Source organism: Nannospalax galili, unplaced genomic scaffold (assembly GCF_000622305.1).
Source record: "Nannospalax galili isolate Female #2095 unplaced genomic scaffold, S.galili_v1.0 scaffold979, whole genome shotgun sequence".
In the NCBI taxonomy this organism is placed as follows: domain Eukaryota; kingdom Metazoa; phylum Chordata; class Mammalia; order Rodentia; family Spalacidae; genus Nannospalax; species Nannospalax galili.
The window spans coordinates 692,760-710,044 of record NW_008343671.1 but is presented as its reverse complement, the minus strand read 5'-3'; the positions used below and the strand labels follow the sequence as shown (position 1 = coordinate 710,044).

Genomic DNA, 17,285 nt, shown 5'->3' with positions numbered 1-17,285 from the left:
AAGAACATATTATTCTTTGTGGAGGGAGAGGGGAGGGAGTAAGGTGGGGAATAGAAAGAGGGCTACGAAGCTTGCTGAAGCACTGGGGAGGCCTGGCAGAGACCGCAGACCAAAGGGCAGGGAGGAGTGCCCGGTAACATAGAGGATGCAGCTGAGCTGAGTCCTGGCATTGGTGTTGATGCTGAATTTGGGGGTTATGTGTCCTTTCCTCTTCTCTCTCTTTCTTTCTGGCTTGCTCGCTCGCTCGGTTGCTTGCTTGCTTCTTGCTTGCTTGTTTTCACAATAGGTTCTTACTCTATAACCCAGGCTGGCCTCAAACTTGCAGCAAATTTTCTGCCGCAGCCTCCCAAATGCTGGGATTAGTGATTATAGTACATGCCCCATCTCTCGCTGGGAAGTGGGCTTTTTTGGACATAGAGAGAGAGGAGAGAGAGAGAGAGAGAGAGAGAGAGAGAGAGAGAGAGAGAGAGAGAGAGATCAAGTCCAAGCTGGACCAGCTGGTGTAGCTGAGAAAGTACTTTAAGACCTCCAGATGGAACGTTTTAGGGTCTAGTCTGATTAGAGGTGGAGTCATGAGAAAAAAGATGAAAGTTTCTGGAATTGAGCAGCTCAAGGAATTTGGAGGGTAAGATGTGGGTAGATCACCTGTGTGGGAGATGAGAATGTGGGGTGAGGAGGAGTCTCAGGACCTGGATGCCAGTGTCACTGGTGCCCATGAGATAGTGGCCAGGATTTCAGGAGGTGGCTGTGGACCATCAGGGAGCAGCCACAGCAGACGGAGGAGGCATGTTATAACCGGCTACATGAACCCTGGAGGGTATTATAAATTACTCTGATAGCCAGCCAGACTCAGAGAGACAAACGCTGCATGCTTTCTCATGTTCGGAACCTAGATTTACAATTGTCTATGTGTGTGTATGCATGCGGGAGTGTGCGCGTGTGTGTGTGTGTGTGTAAGCCTAGAAAGGAGATCATGAGAGGAAAGGGACCACAAAGGAGGCGAGAAATGGGGGTAACGGTAATGTGCTGAGAAAGGGAGGGTGGAGACTATGTGGGTGAGGGGACTAGCTGCAGGTGGGCGGAGCCATGGGAAGGTGAGGTGGGGGAGGGGTGTGATGAGAACAAAACCCAATGACATGCCAGCATGCCCATGCCACGATGAAACCCATTACTCTGTATGCTAACCTAAAAAAGCAATAAAAATAACGTAAAACCATGTGGATTTTGCAGTCAATGTGTAAAGGTTAAAGCCTCTTTGAAATGTACTGTACTGTATGAAATGTATTTGTTTCAATAAATAGCATTCTGCTGAATACAGCTAATTCAGCTCATTTATTGAGTTCCCTATCCACGGGCACTTAGGTTTCAAGTTTTCCTTGAATGTAAGACAGTTGCAGCAGGGGCCATATGTACATGTGTGCTGTTGCTGTGAACACCTGGGGGAGAAGAACTTGGCAGTGGAGCTCCTTGGTCAGGGACGGGTGCATTTGTTTTGTTTTACTTTTTAATGTAAGGGTTAACGTCTTACTTCTGAGATCCTTTGCTGACTTGCCCTGCAAGAGGATGTGACAACCAATAACCCACCAGCAAAGGACAAGGTTTACTGCTACCTGCACAGCCACCCTCTTGGAATGCTGCTAATGGAGGTTTCAGTCTTAGATAATTTGACAGGCAAAAAGGGATTTCACCTTGGTTCTGCTGTTGTTGTCTTCTGAGATGAGGTCTTACTATGCAGCTCATGCTGGTCCTGAACTCACCATCTTCTTTTGTCAACCTCCCCCGGTGCTGGGACTATGGGTATGTGTCGCAACGTCTGTCTTGACTTTTCATGTCTATTCTTTTTTCCACCCCAATTTGAGCAGGGCTCAGCATTTTTATATTTGCTAACTGATTTTCCTTCTTCCTATTGTTTTTAAAAATTTTTATTTTTATTTATTCGTGTGTGTGTGTGTGTGTGTGTGTGTATGTGTGTGTGTGTGTGTGTGTGTGTGTGTACATGTATTCAAATGCCCACAGAAGCCAGAAGAGGACTTTGGAGCTTCTGAAGCTGGAGTTACAGGTGGTTGTGAAGCACTTGATGTGGGTGCTGGGAACTGAACTCGGGTCTTCTGCAAGAGCAGCCAGCACTTTTGACCATGATCTTTTCAGTCCACCCCATGGTTATTATTTTCTTCAAGTGATGTAATGATTCTAATGACTGGGGTCCAAATCTTAACTTTTCTATATACTAGCTGTGTGAGCATAAGCTTGGGCAAGTTCCTTAAGTTCTTTGTGCCTCTTCTTTTAACACGAGGATGATAACTGGGAGTGGTGGCCCATGCCTGTAAGCCCAGCACCCAAGCGGCTGGAGCAGAAGCATCAAGAGTGAGGTCAGCTTGGGCTACATTGTGAAACCCTGCCAAAAAAGGGGAACACATAGCACATTCATTCCTGTGTCGAGGGTTATATGGTAGGAACAAAATGGCTTAATTAGGTTTGAAGCTTTTTGGGCAGGGCAGGCACATGTATAGTAGGCAGGCAATAGCTCACACTGTGTCTGTTGCCCATGTTTCTGTAGGGTGGTTTATATTCAGGAGTGTGTCCTGCTGGTTGTCACAAACTTCCTTTTCCTTTATCACTTAACTGTGAATAATTTTTTTCCACTACCAGGGATTGAACCTAGGACCATATGCATGCTGGTCAAACATTCTGCCACTGAGCTACATCCCCCAGAAGTCCACCTAGAATGTTAAGTGGCCACTGAGCTACATCCCCCAGAAGTCCACCTAGAATGTTAAGTGGCTTTTATTATGATTTAGAAGCATTAACATTCCAAGATAATGAAAAAGATAAGGATTTTTTTTTTTTCTTTAAGAATCAATGTGTTTTTAGGTGCTGGACTATGAGTCATAGTAATGACTATGTCTCTTTCTTGCTCTGAGAGGAGCCAAAAGGTCCACTGGGAGCAGGATGGCGGGAGCCAGGTGACCAGGTCAGGATTAGTGAAGATGGGTAGGGCTGGGCACTGGGGGCCGCTGCTCTTTGTGGCTGGGTTCCAGAGGGCACAGTGCAACAGTGAGGAGAGTGGGAAGACAAAGTGGCTGTGTGCGTGTGTGTGTGTGTGTGTGTGTGTGTGTGTGACAGAATGCTGTCATTGAGTTGGGCAGAAGACCACGGGAGAAAGGCTTTGTGGGGCTAATCTAGGATTTTGGAAGGCTGTCTCTGTGAGGCCACCAGGGGCATGTGAGTGGGTGTCTGTGAGTGATTGGATTTGGACTAGACTGTGAACTCCCTCAGGGCAGGAATTTGATGGGAGGCTTCCAGGGGTTGGCAGTATTCTGTGAAGTCCTCCAGAGGACATTTGTGTGTGTATGTGCTGCCTTGGCCTGGCACTCAGTGTCCTCTCAGCACTGGCCTGGGAATGTGGAGGCTGGAGGAATCCAGCCAGCACCAGAGCCTCTAAGAATGTTTCAGGGAGGGGTCAAGAGGCCCAGGGCGGATGTTGGGCATGCCCTGGAATGGGGAAATATCTCTCAAGGGTGTGTGTGGTGGTTGTGGGGTCTGAGGCCTGGGCTGAAGAGTCCAGGCACCTTTCCCCTTGCAATGTGCTCCCCAGCTTTCTCTAGGTGCTCACCCCTGGGGAGGGTCTGTGACTCCTTTAGGGTCAGTCCAGTTGGGAAAGGGTTGGGGGTGGGGAGAGGTGACCAAGGCCAGAGGTAGGACATGGGGTGAGGTGTAGACAGTCTAAGAATCGAGGATGCAACCTGAGGGGTAAAGGACTTGGAGTGTGTGTGTTTGTGTGTGTGTGTGTGTGTGTGTGTGTGTGTGAACAACAGGGTCTCTTTTACCTGCTTAGGGGTTCTAACTGAAATGGTGAACCAGGAAGGATATATCATTCCCACCCTCCCCCACCCAGCATTCCTAAGGACTTGGCTCACTGGTTAGGACTAGAGATGGTCTGAAGGCTGACCAAGTGGGTGTGGGGAAAATGGAGGGAGGAGGCTGCTCGGAGGTACGGTGAACACACTGGCTGCTACAGACCCTACTTGGGTGGCTGATTCCCTTCCACTGGATTCTAGAAATTTCAGGGAATTGTTTGTTGCTAGCTATCAGTGGGGGATGGATCAGAGGAGAGCCCGATTGGTCTTTAAATAGGAAAATGGGGGCAGGGTGGGGAGAAGTGTTTGGATGTGAATGGAAGCATTTCCACACAGGTGAACATAGGAGCACCAGTTTCTGAACTTGGATGGAGAGGGATGAGGAGGGACCAATTTCTATGTGGAAATTTGGGGTGTGTGTGTGGGGGGAAACAGTGAGGTAAGCCATGGGTCAGGTTACTCAAAAGCTAAACTGGCCAGGCATGGTAGTCCACACCTTTAATCTCAGCAGAGGCAGAGGCAGGTGCATTTCTACAAGATCAGTGGTAGCCTGGTCTACATGGGACTGGAGACCCTTTCTTTAAAAAAAGAAAAAAGGATTGACTTGATCTCTCTCAAGGAGCAGCCGGACTGGTGGGGGGAGTGCACAGAATGCCCTTGGCTTCCCTAGCCTACCTATTGGGGGTTTGGACGTCCGGGATGGAGCTGCAAAGTTTTGTCCACTTCATTCTCCCTTCTGATGCGCTTGGCTTGCTTGCTGGTCTCAGGAACCTGGAGAATTCATTTCCCAGGCCTGCCCCAGAAAGCCATCTACGGCCATCGGTAAGGTGGTCTCCCCGAGGTCAAGGATAGCTGGGCTTCAGGCGCCCGCGGCTACCTGTGTGGGACGGGCTGTCGCGGCATGGCGTTTGTTTCTGCCTTCTGCAGACCCTTCCTGAGCGGACAGAGCCCGGGCGGAGGCTGGGGGCGGCGCGGGAGCAGGCTGCCGGCCGGGAGGCCCCAGGCGGTAGAGAAAGGTGGCCGCTGGCCAGCTCCGCCCCGAACCACCTGAGTGCGCCCCGCCGCCTGCGCCGAGGGATAAAAGAGCGCGAGCTGCCCTAGGTCAGCGAGTTCGCGCCGCTCCTCATCCGCCCTTCGCGCCAGAGCTCTCCAGCCTCGCCCGGCCGCTATGTCCATCCACTTCAGCTCGCGCTCCACCGCCTTCCCGGGCCGGAGCGCCCAGGGGCGCCTGAGCTCCGGCCGCCCAGGAGGCTTTGGCAGCAGCAGCCTCTACGGCCTGGGCGCCTCCCGGCCGCGCGTGGCCGTGCGCTCCTCCTATGCGGGCCCGGAGGGCGCCGGCATTCGCGAGGTCACCGTTAATCAGAACCTGCTGGCGCCGCTGCGTGTGGACATCGACCCCACCATCCAGCAGGTGCGCCAGGAGGAGCGTGAGCAGATCAAGGCCCTCAACAACAAGTTCGCCTCCTTCATCGACAAGGTGAGGCAGTCAGGAGCTGCCCAAGTTCTGCCCAAGCTCTGATGCGCGGGCCAGGCACTGGAAGGCCGGGCGCCTGTCCGTTTGTGACTTGCCCCCCTCTCTTCATATCTCTCTTGGTCTCCGAGTCCTCTCCGTTCTCCGGCAGCTGGCCGTGGGCCCCTCCCTTTCCTCCAGGAATGTTGCCAGGTCCATCACTCCATCTGGCTGTGTCCGAGCCCTCTGGGGCTTTTAAAGCCACTTTATCACAGGTATCAGGTTGGGAGCTCAGAGGCAAAGTCCAGCAGTTCGTTCTTGGCTGTCTGGGCCCCTTTTTCCGTAGGGGAGTCAAGGATGGGGTGGGGTGATGATACACCTTTCCCAGTGGAAAGAATATTGCCTCTGAGGCAGGTGCTGAGAATAACAGCCTTGTGGAGGGAGGCTCCTGGCCCAACCTACTTGCCTGTTCCTCCACCTGCCTTGCTGGTAGGAGGTGAGGTTACATCTGCCTCTGGAGATGGCTCATTTGGGGACAGGGGCTGAGGGACACTGGAAAGGAGCCCTTTGGAAGGTATTCTTCCTGCCTGTCCATTGCTGCCAAACATGGACTTCTGGGGATGAGAGTGGCACACTTGGTTCAAGTGAGAGAGACTGACTCGGTGAGTCTCAGGGAAAGGCCCAGTGGAGCTGGAACCAGAAACTGAGGGTTGTAGCGAGTTGTGGCTCTGGCTAGGGCCTACTTTCCCTGCCTCAGTGCCCCCCTCGATCCTCCTGTCTGTACTGTTCAGTCCTGCATCCTTCTGCTTAGGCTGAAGCCTCTCCGGCTGCCCAGCGCCTAGGTTCCCGCCTTGATGCTGAGGTGTATAGTTCTACCTCAGCTCCTGACTCCCTAAGTTGCTGGGTTTGGGGCAACCACCCTTGCCTCCCACCTGCCAGTATGCTGAGTGCTCCTTTAGGGCCTTTTTGGCCCCTGGGGCTGGGCACAAGAGCTTTATCTTAGCATGCTGCCCTGAGGCTTGACTGGAGCAAAGGGGAAGAGAGACCATACCAAGGAAGGATGAGAACTTCCAGCCTGGAGGGAAGGGCCAGCCCACTCACTGCCTCCCCCAACACCCCCTCACCCCCAGCTTCAGAGAAGAAAGGGGCCTTTTAAAGGGCAGAGGTAGAGAATGCCATGGGGGCAAAATTGTCTGGAAACTGATATATTACAGAACCAAGCCGATTTATTCCAGAGGAGAGGAGTGTGCACTGGAGACCAGCTAAGTGGCTCCAGGCTATGTTTAACACCCTGTGGTGGCTTGGCTGGCCCCTCAGGAGTCTCCTCCCTCACACCCTTCCAGGTACGCTTCCTGGAACAGCAGAACAAGATGCTGGAGACCAAGTGGGCACTGCTGCAGCAGCAGAAGTCAGCCAAGAGCAGCCAGCTCCCTGGCATCTTTGAGGCCCAGATTTCTGGGCTTCGGAGACAGCTGGAAGCATTGCAGTTGGATGGGGGCCGCCTGGAGGTGGAGCTTCGGAACATGCAGGATGTGGTGGAAGATTTCAAGAATAAGTAATGCCCTCTAGTGCCACTTTGAGGATCCTAGCCCTGGGACAATGTGCCTCTCACCCACTAGTACTCCACAAGAGCCTTTGGTTCAGGGGTCAGGATGCACAGCTGTGCAGCACAGTAACTCCTTAAGAAATGGCCTTTGTTGACACAGTCTTTCCTCTCCTCTCCCTTCTTTACCCTGAGGGCTGTTCCTGGGTCATTCTGGTCTTTTCCCCTGACTCAGTCAAGGGAAATAACTCAGCCCATCCTGATGTTCCTGGTTCCCTTTGGGTACCTGACTAAGGCCTCAAGACCTTAGAGGATAGTGTAGTCTCACGATTGGAGTGCTTTAGAATGTGTAGCCCTTACAGATAATTCTAGAGCAGCTTTTTGTTCTGTGCAGGTGAAGAATTGGAAACCAAAGAGGTTCAGGGATTTAGTCAAGATCATGTAGTAGGCCACTGGGAGTTAGGACTTGAATTTCTGGTCAGTAATGCCCCGAAGGGGCCAAAGAACTGATGTGGGAAGGAAAGTGGCAGTGAGGAGACTGATGGGAAGGGCTCAGGGGTGAGTGTCCTGGTCAGGGCAGACTTAGGAAAGAGGCTGCTAGAGGCCGGAAGCCTGGGGTTTGTGGACAGGCATTTGAATGCTCTTGAAGCTCTTTCTTCTCACTGAACAGAAACTAAACCCTAGCTGTGAGCTGGGTCTCACCCTGACCCCCCCACCTTGTCCATGGGCACTGGGGGTAACCAATGTGCTCTTCTTGTGGTTGTATGACTAAGCAGGACCAGGCACACTGGCTCTGACTGGAGGAGAGCAAAAAGGACCTCTGGGGAGTGTCTCCTACCTGCTGCTTCCTTTTGGACAAAAGTCAACAGATTAATCCCATAGCAGGTGGAGCTAGACAGGTGCAGGGCAGGGGAATCTGGGTAACCAGCCAGCCTCTGTCTTCAGAGACTCACAGAATGGGTATACCCCACACCCATCTCCCCTCACCCAAGGCCCTCAGAGCACCTGGCTCCCGAGCTCTAGGCAGAGGGTGAGAGAGGAACTGACAGCAGGCACAGGGAAGGAATTGGGTACTCAGAATGCTCCAATCAGTGCACCCTGGGCCCAGCAGTGCAGCACCAAGGCGGGGCTGCAGAGGGCCTTGCAGATATATCTACAGCATCTGTAGGACTGAAGTGCCCGCCGGGGGGCGAGCATGGATGCCCAAAGCCTGGGCTGCACACACATAGTGCCCCGCCTATGTGTGCACCTTGCTCTCCACCAAAGCCGTCCAGGCTGCTCCTGCCACTCCTGACAGCTCTTGGGCACTGCTGAGCTCCCATTTCCGCATCTATTTTTGAGTTCCCAAATAAACACTGGGACAGGCCAATGTGCTTGCTTTCTCTCTGCCTTGCTGTGGAGGTCCTTTCAAGACCAGGGGACCAGCTTCTTGGGAGGAAGAGGAATTTGGGAAGATGGGGGACTGAACGACCCAGTAGTAACCTGGTACTTCAGGACTTCATATGTGCTCTGTCCTGATTCTATAACCTTCTTCCCCTTTCAAACCCCTCTTCACACCTCAGGGATGGCTTAGCTAATGCTCAGGGCATGGACTGTGGAGTTAGCTGCTGGGGCTCGAGCCTGGGCTTTGTCTCTTTGCAGCCCTGTGGTGTGGGCATGCAACCTGCCTCTATGCCTCCATCTTCCTCCCTGACAGTCACAGTACAATATTGTAGGGTTGTCGGGAGAGAGAAGTCAGTGAGCACACAGGAAGTGCATGCCAATGCAGGCCTCACAAAGCAGGTCCCCAAATGGCTTCATTTTCCCTCTCCTTTGGTTTCTAATTCACATACACTTCCAGAGCCCCTCCCTTCCATTCTGAAATTCAAAGCCCTATGACCAGCTACCAAGAAGTAAGAGAAGTTCGATTTTGTAACCCTGATACCCGCTCTCTCAGGTGTGCCATTGAGTAGAGTGAAGGGAGAGCTGATTGACATCCGAATATGAAGGTTTGGAGGCAAAGTTGCACCATCACCACTCCCCTTCCCACCTGCAGGTATGAAGAGGAAATCAACAGGCGTGCAGCAGCTGAGAATGAATTTGTGGTGCTAAAGAAGGTGAGGGGCAGAGGGGCTGGAGGGTTGTACCACACACACCTCACGACTGTGTCCCATTCATACAACTGGAGATCTGTGGCCAAAGCCTGTCTGGATTGTACAAAGGGGAATGATAGGCTTAGGGGGAGGCCTGGAAGTCAGGCTGGAGTAACACAGCCTGTTCTCTGTGTGTGCGTGCGTGTGTGTGTGTGTGTGTGTGTGTGTGTGTGTGTGTGTGTGTCTGTGCACATGTGTGCACCATCTCTGGCGAATTAATACATTTGTTTCTAGACCTTCAGGATTAGAACTAACACCAAAGGACTGGGTTTTGAGAGGGAGTCTTAAACTCATACAAGGACGTGCCCTGTCGGAATAAGAACATTTCATCCTAGACATGGTGGCTCCTGGCTGGCCTCAGATGTTTGCAGAGTGAGCTATGACCTGTCTCCAGGCAGGATGTGCTCTCTGTCCCTGGAGATATGCAAAGAGATTTTGGAAGGCCTTAGGAACATCTTAGAGGGATTGGTGATGTGTGCTCTTTAAAATTTGAAGACCAAGTCCTCTTACTGAGCAGCTCTATATTCCAGGCCTAGCCTGCCTCACACAGCTGGGCCCTTGGAGACTCAGAAATGAGGAGCATTGGGCCTGCTCACAGGTTCACCCAGGAAAGTATAGCTAGGACAGTGTGATGGTTAATTTTCATAGTCAATTTAGCTGGATTTAGAATCACTTAGGAATTAGATGTTTACATACTTGTGATCCCAACACTTGACAGGCTGAGGCAAAGGATTGCTGCAAGTTTGAGGCCAGCATGGTCTACAGAATGAGTCCCAGGCCAGCTGGGACACAGAGTAAGGCCCTGTCTCAAAAAACAGTCACCTGGGAGATTGGTGAGGCACACCTCTGTGCGTGTCTGAGGGGTGTCTCCAGAGAGGATTAACTGAAGGAAGAAGATTCATCTTGAGCGTGGGCAATGCCAAACCATGGACTGGGGCCCCAGACAGAATAAAGGGGGAAGAAGGAAGCCAGAAGCATACCAGAACTGCCCCGTCGGCCACGACATGACCTACCTTGCCTTGCCGTGCTTTCCCACCATGGTGTACTGAATCCTCTGAAACTGTGAGCCAGAATAAATCTGTCCTCCCTTGTTTCTGTCAGACATTTGGTCATAGTGATGTAAAAGTAGCTATCACATCTGTCCGCCTGGGCTGTCACCTGTAGCTCACCTGCCTTGGAGTCACCCATGTTGCCAGTTAAGCAGGCCAGCTAGAGTTCTCATCCCTAGGAGGGTAATGGGGGATCTGAATGATTGATGGTATGCTCTTCCATGGCTTTCGGTACAGAAGTGATTTGTTCCAGTCACACAGCCAGTCGTGGCAGAGCCAGGAGTGTATCCATATTATGAGGCCTTTAGGAACTGGTCAGGTGCTTGGTTTGGGGCCTAGGGTGTTCCAGGCTGCAGCATTGGGAAGGCTGTACTAGTCTTGGAGGCATATAGAGCTGGCTTTTACCCAGCAAGCAGCCTGGAGGGCTGGGGAGGGGAGCTCTGGATCCCTTTCTAGGGAGGCAGGGGTGTCTGGTCCTGGGGATTGGACTGGGCTGGCTTGTTCTTATCACTACTGAATGTTCCCTGTGCTGAGGATATGGTATTTCTCTGTCTTGTCCCCAACCCTAGGATGTAGATGCTGCCTACATCAACAAGGTGGAGCTGGAAGCCAAGGTGGACAGCTTGAATGATGAGATCAACTTCCTCAAGACCCTCAATGAGACGGTGAGGCCCTAGGGTAGTGTGCTGTGTCACCTCCTACCTTTAGGCAGAAGATAGTGTGGCCATCATCTGGCAGAGGCTGGGCTGAGGCTAGGTATCGACCACTTCTTAGATCTCTTGAGTCTAGTCTTTCTTTAACCATCCAGCTTCCATTAGCTCCTTAGAGTGGTGTCTACAGGCTATGCTGTTGTCAGGGGTGGGGGCCTTGAGGCTATTCAGGCAATCTAAGCTTGGGGCAGGTCTCCCCATATTTGGTGTGTGTGTGTGTGTGTAGTGTATATGTGACTATATGCATATATATATATATATATATATGTATAAACTACGTAGTTTCCTCTCACTGTGAAAGTAATACATATTCATTGAAAAACATACAGAAAATTAAGTAAAGCTGAAAACCCAAATGCTTGAACCCACCGTTACCATATTTGTATTTATCTTTTCAGACTTTTTCCTGTGTTCTTACACACACACACACACACACACACACATGCACGCACGCACATTCATTTTGTTTTGAGTCAGAGTCTGCCTATTTAAACCAGACTAATCTTGAACTCACTGTGTACCCAGGCTAGCCTCAAATTTATGATCCCTTTGTCACAGCCTCCCAAGTGCTGGGATTATAGCTGTGAGCTGCCATGCCCAGCTGATATCTATATCTATATCTATATCTCTCTCTATATATCTTTAAAGTAGCCTTGTTTGTTTCAGCTAACAGCATACTGTAGACATGCTTCCCCACCTGAAAACACATCTGTATGGTATTCCATTGCATGGTGGAATATGATTTTTTTCATCATCCCCACTGGTTCCCATCACACTAGAGCTTGAACCCTGAGGGGAATTTCAGAGGATCCATCATATGCACTGCACTGTCTCTTTATCCCTTCTAATCCTATCAGACTCTGCTATTGGAGATGCCAGGAGCCAGGGTGAGCAGATTGTTCAGCCTGTGCTGGAACCATGGCCCTCACTGCCTGGCCACTCTGCCTACTCTAGCTTCTCTTTCCCTTTTCTTTTCCTTGGGGTGGGTTCCAGTGTGGTGGTAGGCACAGGGATAGATCATGTCCTAAGCACACAGTCCACTGTTCTGTCTGGTTCCTGCAGGAGTTGGCAGAGCTGCAGTCCCAGATCTCGGATACATCTGTGGTGCTGTCCATGGATAACAACCGCTCCCTAGATCTAGAGAGCATCATTGCTGAGGTCAAGGCCCAGTATGAGGAGATGGCCAACCACAGCCGGGCTGAGGCTGAAGTCTGGTACCAGACCAAGGTGTGTGGCCATTTGAGGTATCTTTCTTCCTCCTGCCAGGGTCCTGGGTGACAGTTTCCCTTTCTCCTCACTTGGTCTTCAGCCTTTAGGGCTTGGCAGACACTAGTGGTTAAGGCTGTGTGGTGTTCTAAAGTCTGGAAAGAAGAGCCAGCAGGCCAGGTAGGTCCTTGGACCTGTGGGAGAGCACAGCCTGATGGGGGAACAGGCAGAGGAAAGAGACACAAGTTGAATTTAGCAGTTACATAGTACTTGACAGCATGGCTACTTACACTATGCTATACAATGTGTTAAACGCTCTGCCTCTTTGCACATTTAATTTATAGAATAGCTCTTTTAGGTGTGCATCACTATGATTGACATTTTAAATATTTTATTTCTTATTTTATGTGTATGAGTGCATTGTTTGTATGTAGGTAGGTGTATCCATGTTGTGCAGTACCTGTGGAGGTCAGAAGAGGGCATAGGATTCCCTGGAACTGGAGTTACAGACAGTTGTTAGCCACCATGTGGGTGTCGGGAATTGAACCTGGGCCCTTTGCAAGAGCAGCCGGTGCTGTTGAGCCATCTCTCCAGTCCTTGTGATTGACATTTTAAACATGAGGAAAGTGAGACACAGAGAGGCTAAGTGAATTTTCTAGTTCTGCACTTTGATCTACAAGATGAAAGAGGAGGGACTAGATCCTGAAACGTAGGGTTTCAGGCCTGGGAGGCTTAATCATTATTCACCCTTCATGGAGTCAGGACAGCTTAGGGAATGGGAGGGGATGTAGGCTAAACCCTCATTACAGGAGGAGGGAGTCTGAGGCCAGGTTTGAAGGCATTGTAGAGGATGGAGCCCTCCCGGGTACGTGGGTAAGAGCACAGGCATGCTCATTAGGAGCAGCTTGGTCCCACGCTTTTTGATCCCTGGTTGTTTGTCCTCTCCTCTGGACTCATTCTCTGTGTCTGAAATGGTAGGGAGTTGTTGGACAGGTGTGTAGGGGTGGGAGGGAGTTATTCAACAGGTGATGCTTCATACTTTCAGTGACTTGCCAGGACCAGGACCAGGTGAGAGTGGGGAAGGGCCTGTGAGTTTTCCCTGAAATGGCTAGGAGGGGATGGAGCCCTTCTCCACCCCACTGCCCTATGGTTTGATCTCCTAGCACTTGGGGGAGATGGCTGGGAGGTGGCTGCCTTTCCTGAAAATATGGGCTGGGAAGGGCTTTCTGTAGATGGGGAGAAGGCCCAGTCATTGGCAGTGACATCGCAGCCCCATCATACTTCTCTGCATGGCCTTCCAGTTTGAGACCCTCCAAGCCCAGGCTGGGAAGCATGGGGATGACCTCCGGAACACCCGGAATGAGATTGCGGAGATGAACCGTGCCATCCAGAGACTGCAGGCGGAGATCGACGCCATGAAGAACCAGGTGGGGACTAGCCTTCCTCCTTCCTCCTCTCGGCTCCTTGGGGCTTGTGAGAGACCACTGTTGAGGTTAAGGTCACTGTGAGGCCAGGGTGATGTGGGTGCTGGTGGGTGGCACTCACATCTCAGGCCCCTTGGTATGACCTTCAAGGTAGAATGCTCTTGGTTAAGGCCTGATTGAGGGTTGGAGGGAAGAGTTATGGCTGGGCATGGAGCCTGTGGAAGGGAACTCAGGCTGGCCAGTCAGAGAGGAATCACCGTAAGTCAGTGAACACTGCATGCCCCTAGCTCTGGGTAGTCTGCAATAGCTAAGGCTCATGACTCATCTACCAGAAATCCTTACAGTGGCTCAAAGCCTGTTTCTACCTTTGTCTTTACTTCCTATAGCTCCCCTCTTCCCTCTGCTCAGGTGTGCTAGCCTGCTTCCTAGAATGGGCCAAGGTCTTTGCACTGCCTTTCCCTCAACCTGGAATGTGGTTCTCCCAGCTCTGTCCATCTCTGTTGCTTTCTCATTCTTGGGGTTTAGGACCAAAGTCCCCTTTTGGGAGATGATTTCCTCAAATACCCAGCGATGGCATCAGCAACCGATCTGAAGTTCTTTGAAGCACCTATCACACTTTGAAAGGTTTGATGTTCCAATTTAGTTATAGACTGTCTCCACCCCACTGTAACTGCATGCTGCCTTTTAACTCCTATTACGTGATAGGAGTGAAGGTCTCAGATGAGGGGCTGAGAGCACAGATGCACTTTCTTGGAAGCCAGAATTGGGGGTTGTTGATGAGGAAAGGGTCCCCAAAGTCCTGACTAGGTATAGATGTGGATGGGGCAGCTCAGCCTGAGCAGATGTCTACAGTGGGGGTGGGCAGGTGATGCATGCAGTAGCTCTAGCAGACTTATTTCAGATGAGCTGTGGTATGAGATATGGGGTGGTTTACTCAAGAAGTCCTCTCCAGAGCCCTGCAGTCCTGTTTACACTTTAGGGTGGAGGCTGCCTCCTGGCTCAGATGCAGGACTGTGAATCACCCTGTGAAGCAGGCTAGCCTCCTGGCCAGGAGGAGAGGCTTAGAATCAATCATGAATGGCTTTTCAAAACTTTCAGTCTCTACCACATCCAGATCTCCTTCACACTCCAGGCTGGAGCCAGGCCTCAAAGTCAGGTGACTGTCACCCTTGAGGGCCTCAAGGGAGTGTGGGAGGGGTCTCTAGAGGTTACTGAAGGCCTCTGGCCCAGGGAGCATTAGTGTGAGAGGAGTCTACTGAGTGGTGCCCATGGAGCAAAGAGGCAGGGGCTGTTGCTGATGGAGGAGGACCCCAGGATAGAGAGGGGTACCTGAGAAGGGTGGAGGAGATGCTCCGAGCCAGGGCGTGGGGAGTAAGAGAATGAGAGGATATGACAGCTCTTGCCAGTGGCTGTGTTAGCCAACTGTTTGCTTATATGGAAAAATGCTTGAGAAAATCAGCTTCAAGGAGAAAAGGATTATTTTGGCTCACAATTTCAGTCCCAGGTAGCTTGGTACAATCACTTTGAGTGGGTAATGAGGGGTAGCCCATTGCAGTGGGAAGTATGGTAGTACAAATATCCCATCATAGACAAGAAGCAGAGACAGAGAGAGAAGGACAAGAGCCCCATGCTTCCTTCACGGGCATGTCCCCCTTCCTTCTTCCTTCCACCACACTCCATCTCCTGAAGGTTCTACCACTTCCCAGTAAAACTATTAGCTAGAGACTAGACCATGGGACTTTCTTTGGGGCACATTACAAAATCTAAACCATGATAGTAGAGGAGGTGCCCAAAACAGAGGGAGCTCTACTGCCAGGCAGCAATTGGTGGCTGTTCACAGAAGATGCAGGTCCATTGGAATGGAACCATCCCTGCTCCAACCCATAACCCATGGCTCATGTAGCCCATGGCATATGGGATGACTGGTATTATCTCAGAATTTCTGTTCTGGGTTGTTCCCACCTGGTTCCTGTTTTAGAGGTGGTATCTGGTTCTTGTCAGCTGCCTGGCATTTGTGACCCAATGATGATCCCATGGCCTCGGAGCTCTTTGGACTGGGGGTGGGTGACTACTAGGGTTTGGAAATCATAGTAACGTTTATTAAGCACTTGGTGTATGCTCAGCATCATGCTAAGACTTCATGTGTCTTATCTCATCTTGTCCTTGCAGTATCCCTATGAAGTAGATGCTATGATTATTGCTTTTTTAGAAGGAGGAGACTTAGGGATTGATTCATCCAAGGCCACCTAGCTAGTAAATGGCAGAGCCGGCTCTGAAACCATTGGATCTCTGTATCCCTGTCTTTAGCCTTCAGGATTCTCTGGTGTTTGAGGGAGTAGGTAGGGCCAGTGAAGTCCCCTTAAGCAAGGTGGACAGGTACTTGCTGCAGGATGGGTTGATAGGAAGGTAGTGGTACTGGTGGACTGTTCCTCAGCTCACAGCTCCACTATTGCCCACAGCGTGCCAAGTTGGAGGCTTCCATTGCCGAGGCTGAGGAACGTGGGGAGATGGCACTCAAGGATGCTCGTGCCAAGCAGGAGGAGCTGGAGGCCGCTCTGCAGCAGGCCAAGCAGGACATGGCACGGCAGCTGCGTGAGTACCAGGAGCTGATGAATGTCAAACTGGCTCTGGACATCGAGATCGCCACCTACCGCAAGCTACTGGAGGGCGAGGAGAGCAGGTGAGAGACGAGAAACTGGACAGGAGGTCCTGGGGGCGTCAGTGGGGTCTGGATTTGACGTTCATCTGTCTACAGGCATTTCCTGTGCGCTCCTTCTTTTCAGGGCCCATGGTGGGAGAACTAGGATGTGCAAAGCTAATGGTTGCTGCTTGACCCTCAATGAGTGACTTTCTAGTAGGAAAGGCCACGTGGTGTTAAGTCCCTTCCTAAATTGGACCATTAACAGGGCTTTAAAAAATTATTTATTGCAATTTTTTTGGTGTGTGTGTGTGTGTGTGTGTGTGTGTGTGTGTGTGTGGTGTATGTGGTGTATGTGTTGTATATATGTGTGTGCAGATTCATACACCTAAGCCTGGACTTGGAGATCAGAGGAAGAAATTGGGTGTCCTGCTCTACCACTGTCTGCCTTATTTGGGAAAGGGTCTCTTATTGAACCTGGAACTTGGCTGGGGCCAGTGAGCCTCAGTGATCTTCCTGTCTCCTCCCTGCTCTCCCACAGCACTGAGGTTACAGGCATGTGTGAAGCCACATCCAGCTTTTTATGTGGGTGCTAAGGATTTGAATGCAGGGCCTCATGTTCGCTCAGTGAGCACTTTTATCCAATGAGGCATCTCCCCAACTCCTATCAGGGCTATCTTATTTGATCTTCAGCATGTACTCAGGAAAGCAGGCCAGGAGTACTGCTTCCATGGGCTATAGAAGGCCAAGCCATGGTTCAGTTTTATCAATGGCGGGAACAGGGCATTGTGTAGTTGAGGCCTGCTGATGCCTGGCCCATGATCCTCCACAGTGCTAGGCTGCTTCTCACCGCTAACTCAGCTGAACCATGTGACACTCTGTGTGCTGGGGTAGATTTTCTCTGTTCCTAGAGCTATTTGCATAGTCACCTGCAGTGGGAGTAGAGACTGTCAGAGGCTGGTCATGTAGGACATGGCTCCTCCATCTGAGGTAGCCTTGTTCTCAGTGACTGCACTGGATGATCTTTTTTTCCTGTGGATAGTCACAGCTTCAAAGTTGTGCCCTGGGGAAGGTTAGAATTTGGAGAGGTGAGAAGCAACAGTGTGGGCAAAGGCCTGGGAGTAGACTTGTCATGCTTGGCTTGTTAGAACGCAGCATAGAGACAGATAATATTTAAACCACGTTTCTGCCCTCAGGGAGGGAACACATTCACAGAGGAGGCAAAGCACCTGCAAAGGAAGTCCCTAGAGATCAGGAACTTGCATTAATAACATAT

The 17,285-nt window shown here is 51.1% G+C and overlaps 1 protein-coding gene across 2 annotated transcripts in view; it reads left to right on the top strand.

Moving 5' to 3' along the window:
• The first annotated feature begins 4,541 nt into the window (after positions 1–4,541).
• Positions 4,542–17,285, top strand: part of Krt7 (keratin 7) — a 15,777-nt gene continuing 3,033 nt past the window's right edge. Inside the window, exons 1-8 of one of the 2 annotated variants that reach the window (XM_029566888.1) lie at positions 4,542–4,679; positions 4,785–5,334; positions 6,651–6,862; positions 8,886–8,946; positions 10,601–10,696; positions 11,804–11,968; positions 13,249–13,374; positions 15,831–16,051. In XM_029566888.1, the coding sequence (XP_029422748.1) occupies positions 5,026–5,334; positions 6,651–6,862; positions 8,886–8,946; positions 10,601–10,696; positions 11,804–11,968; positions 13,249–13,374; positions 15,831–16,051 (1,190 nt within the window). In that variant the 5' untranslated portion in view covers positions 4,542–4,679; positions 4,785–5,025. Of the gene's footprint in view, positions 4,680–4,757; positions 5,335–6,650; positions 6,863–8,885; positions 8,947–10,600; positions 10,697–11,803; positions 11,969–13,248; positions 13,375–15,830; positions 16,052–17,285 lie in introns of those variants that run through there. The other variant, XM_008839993.3, reaches the window with a different exon arrangement.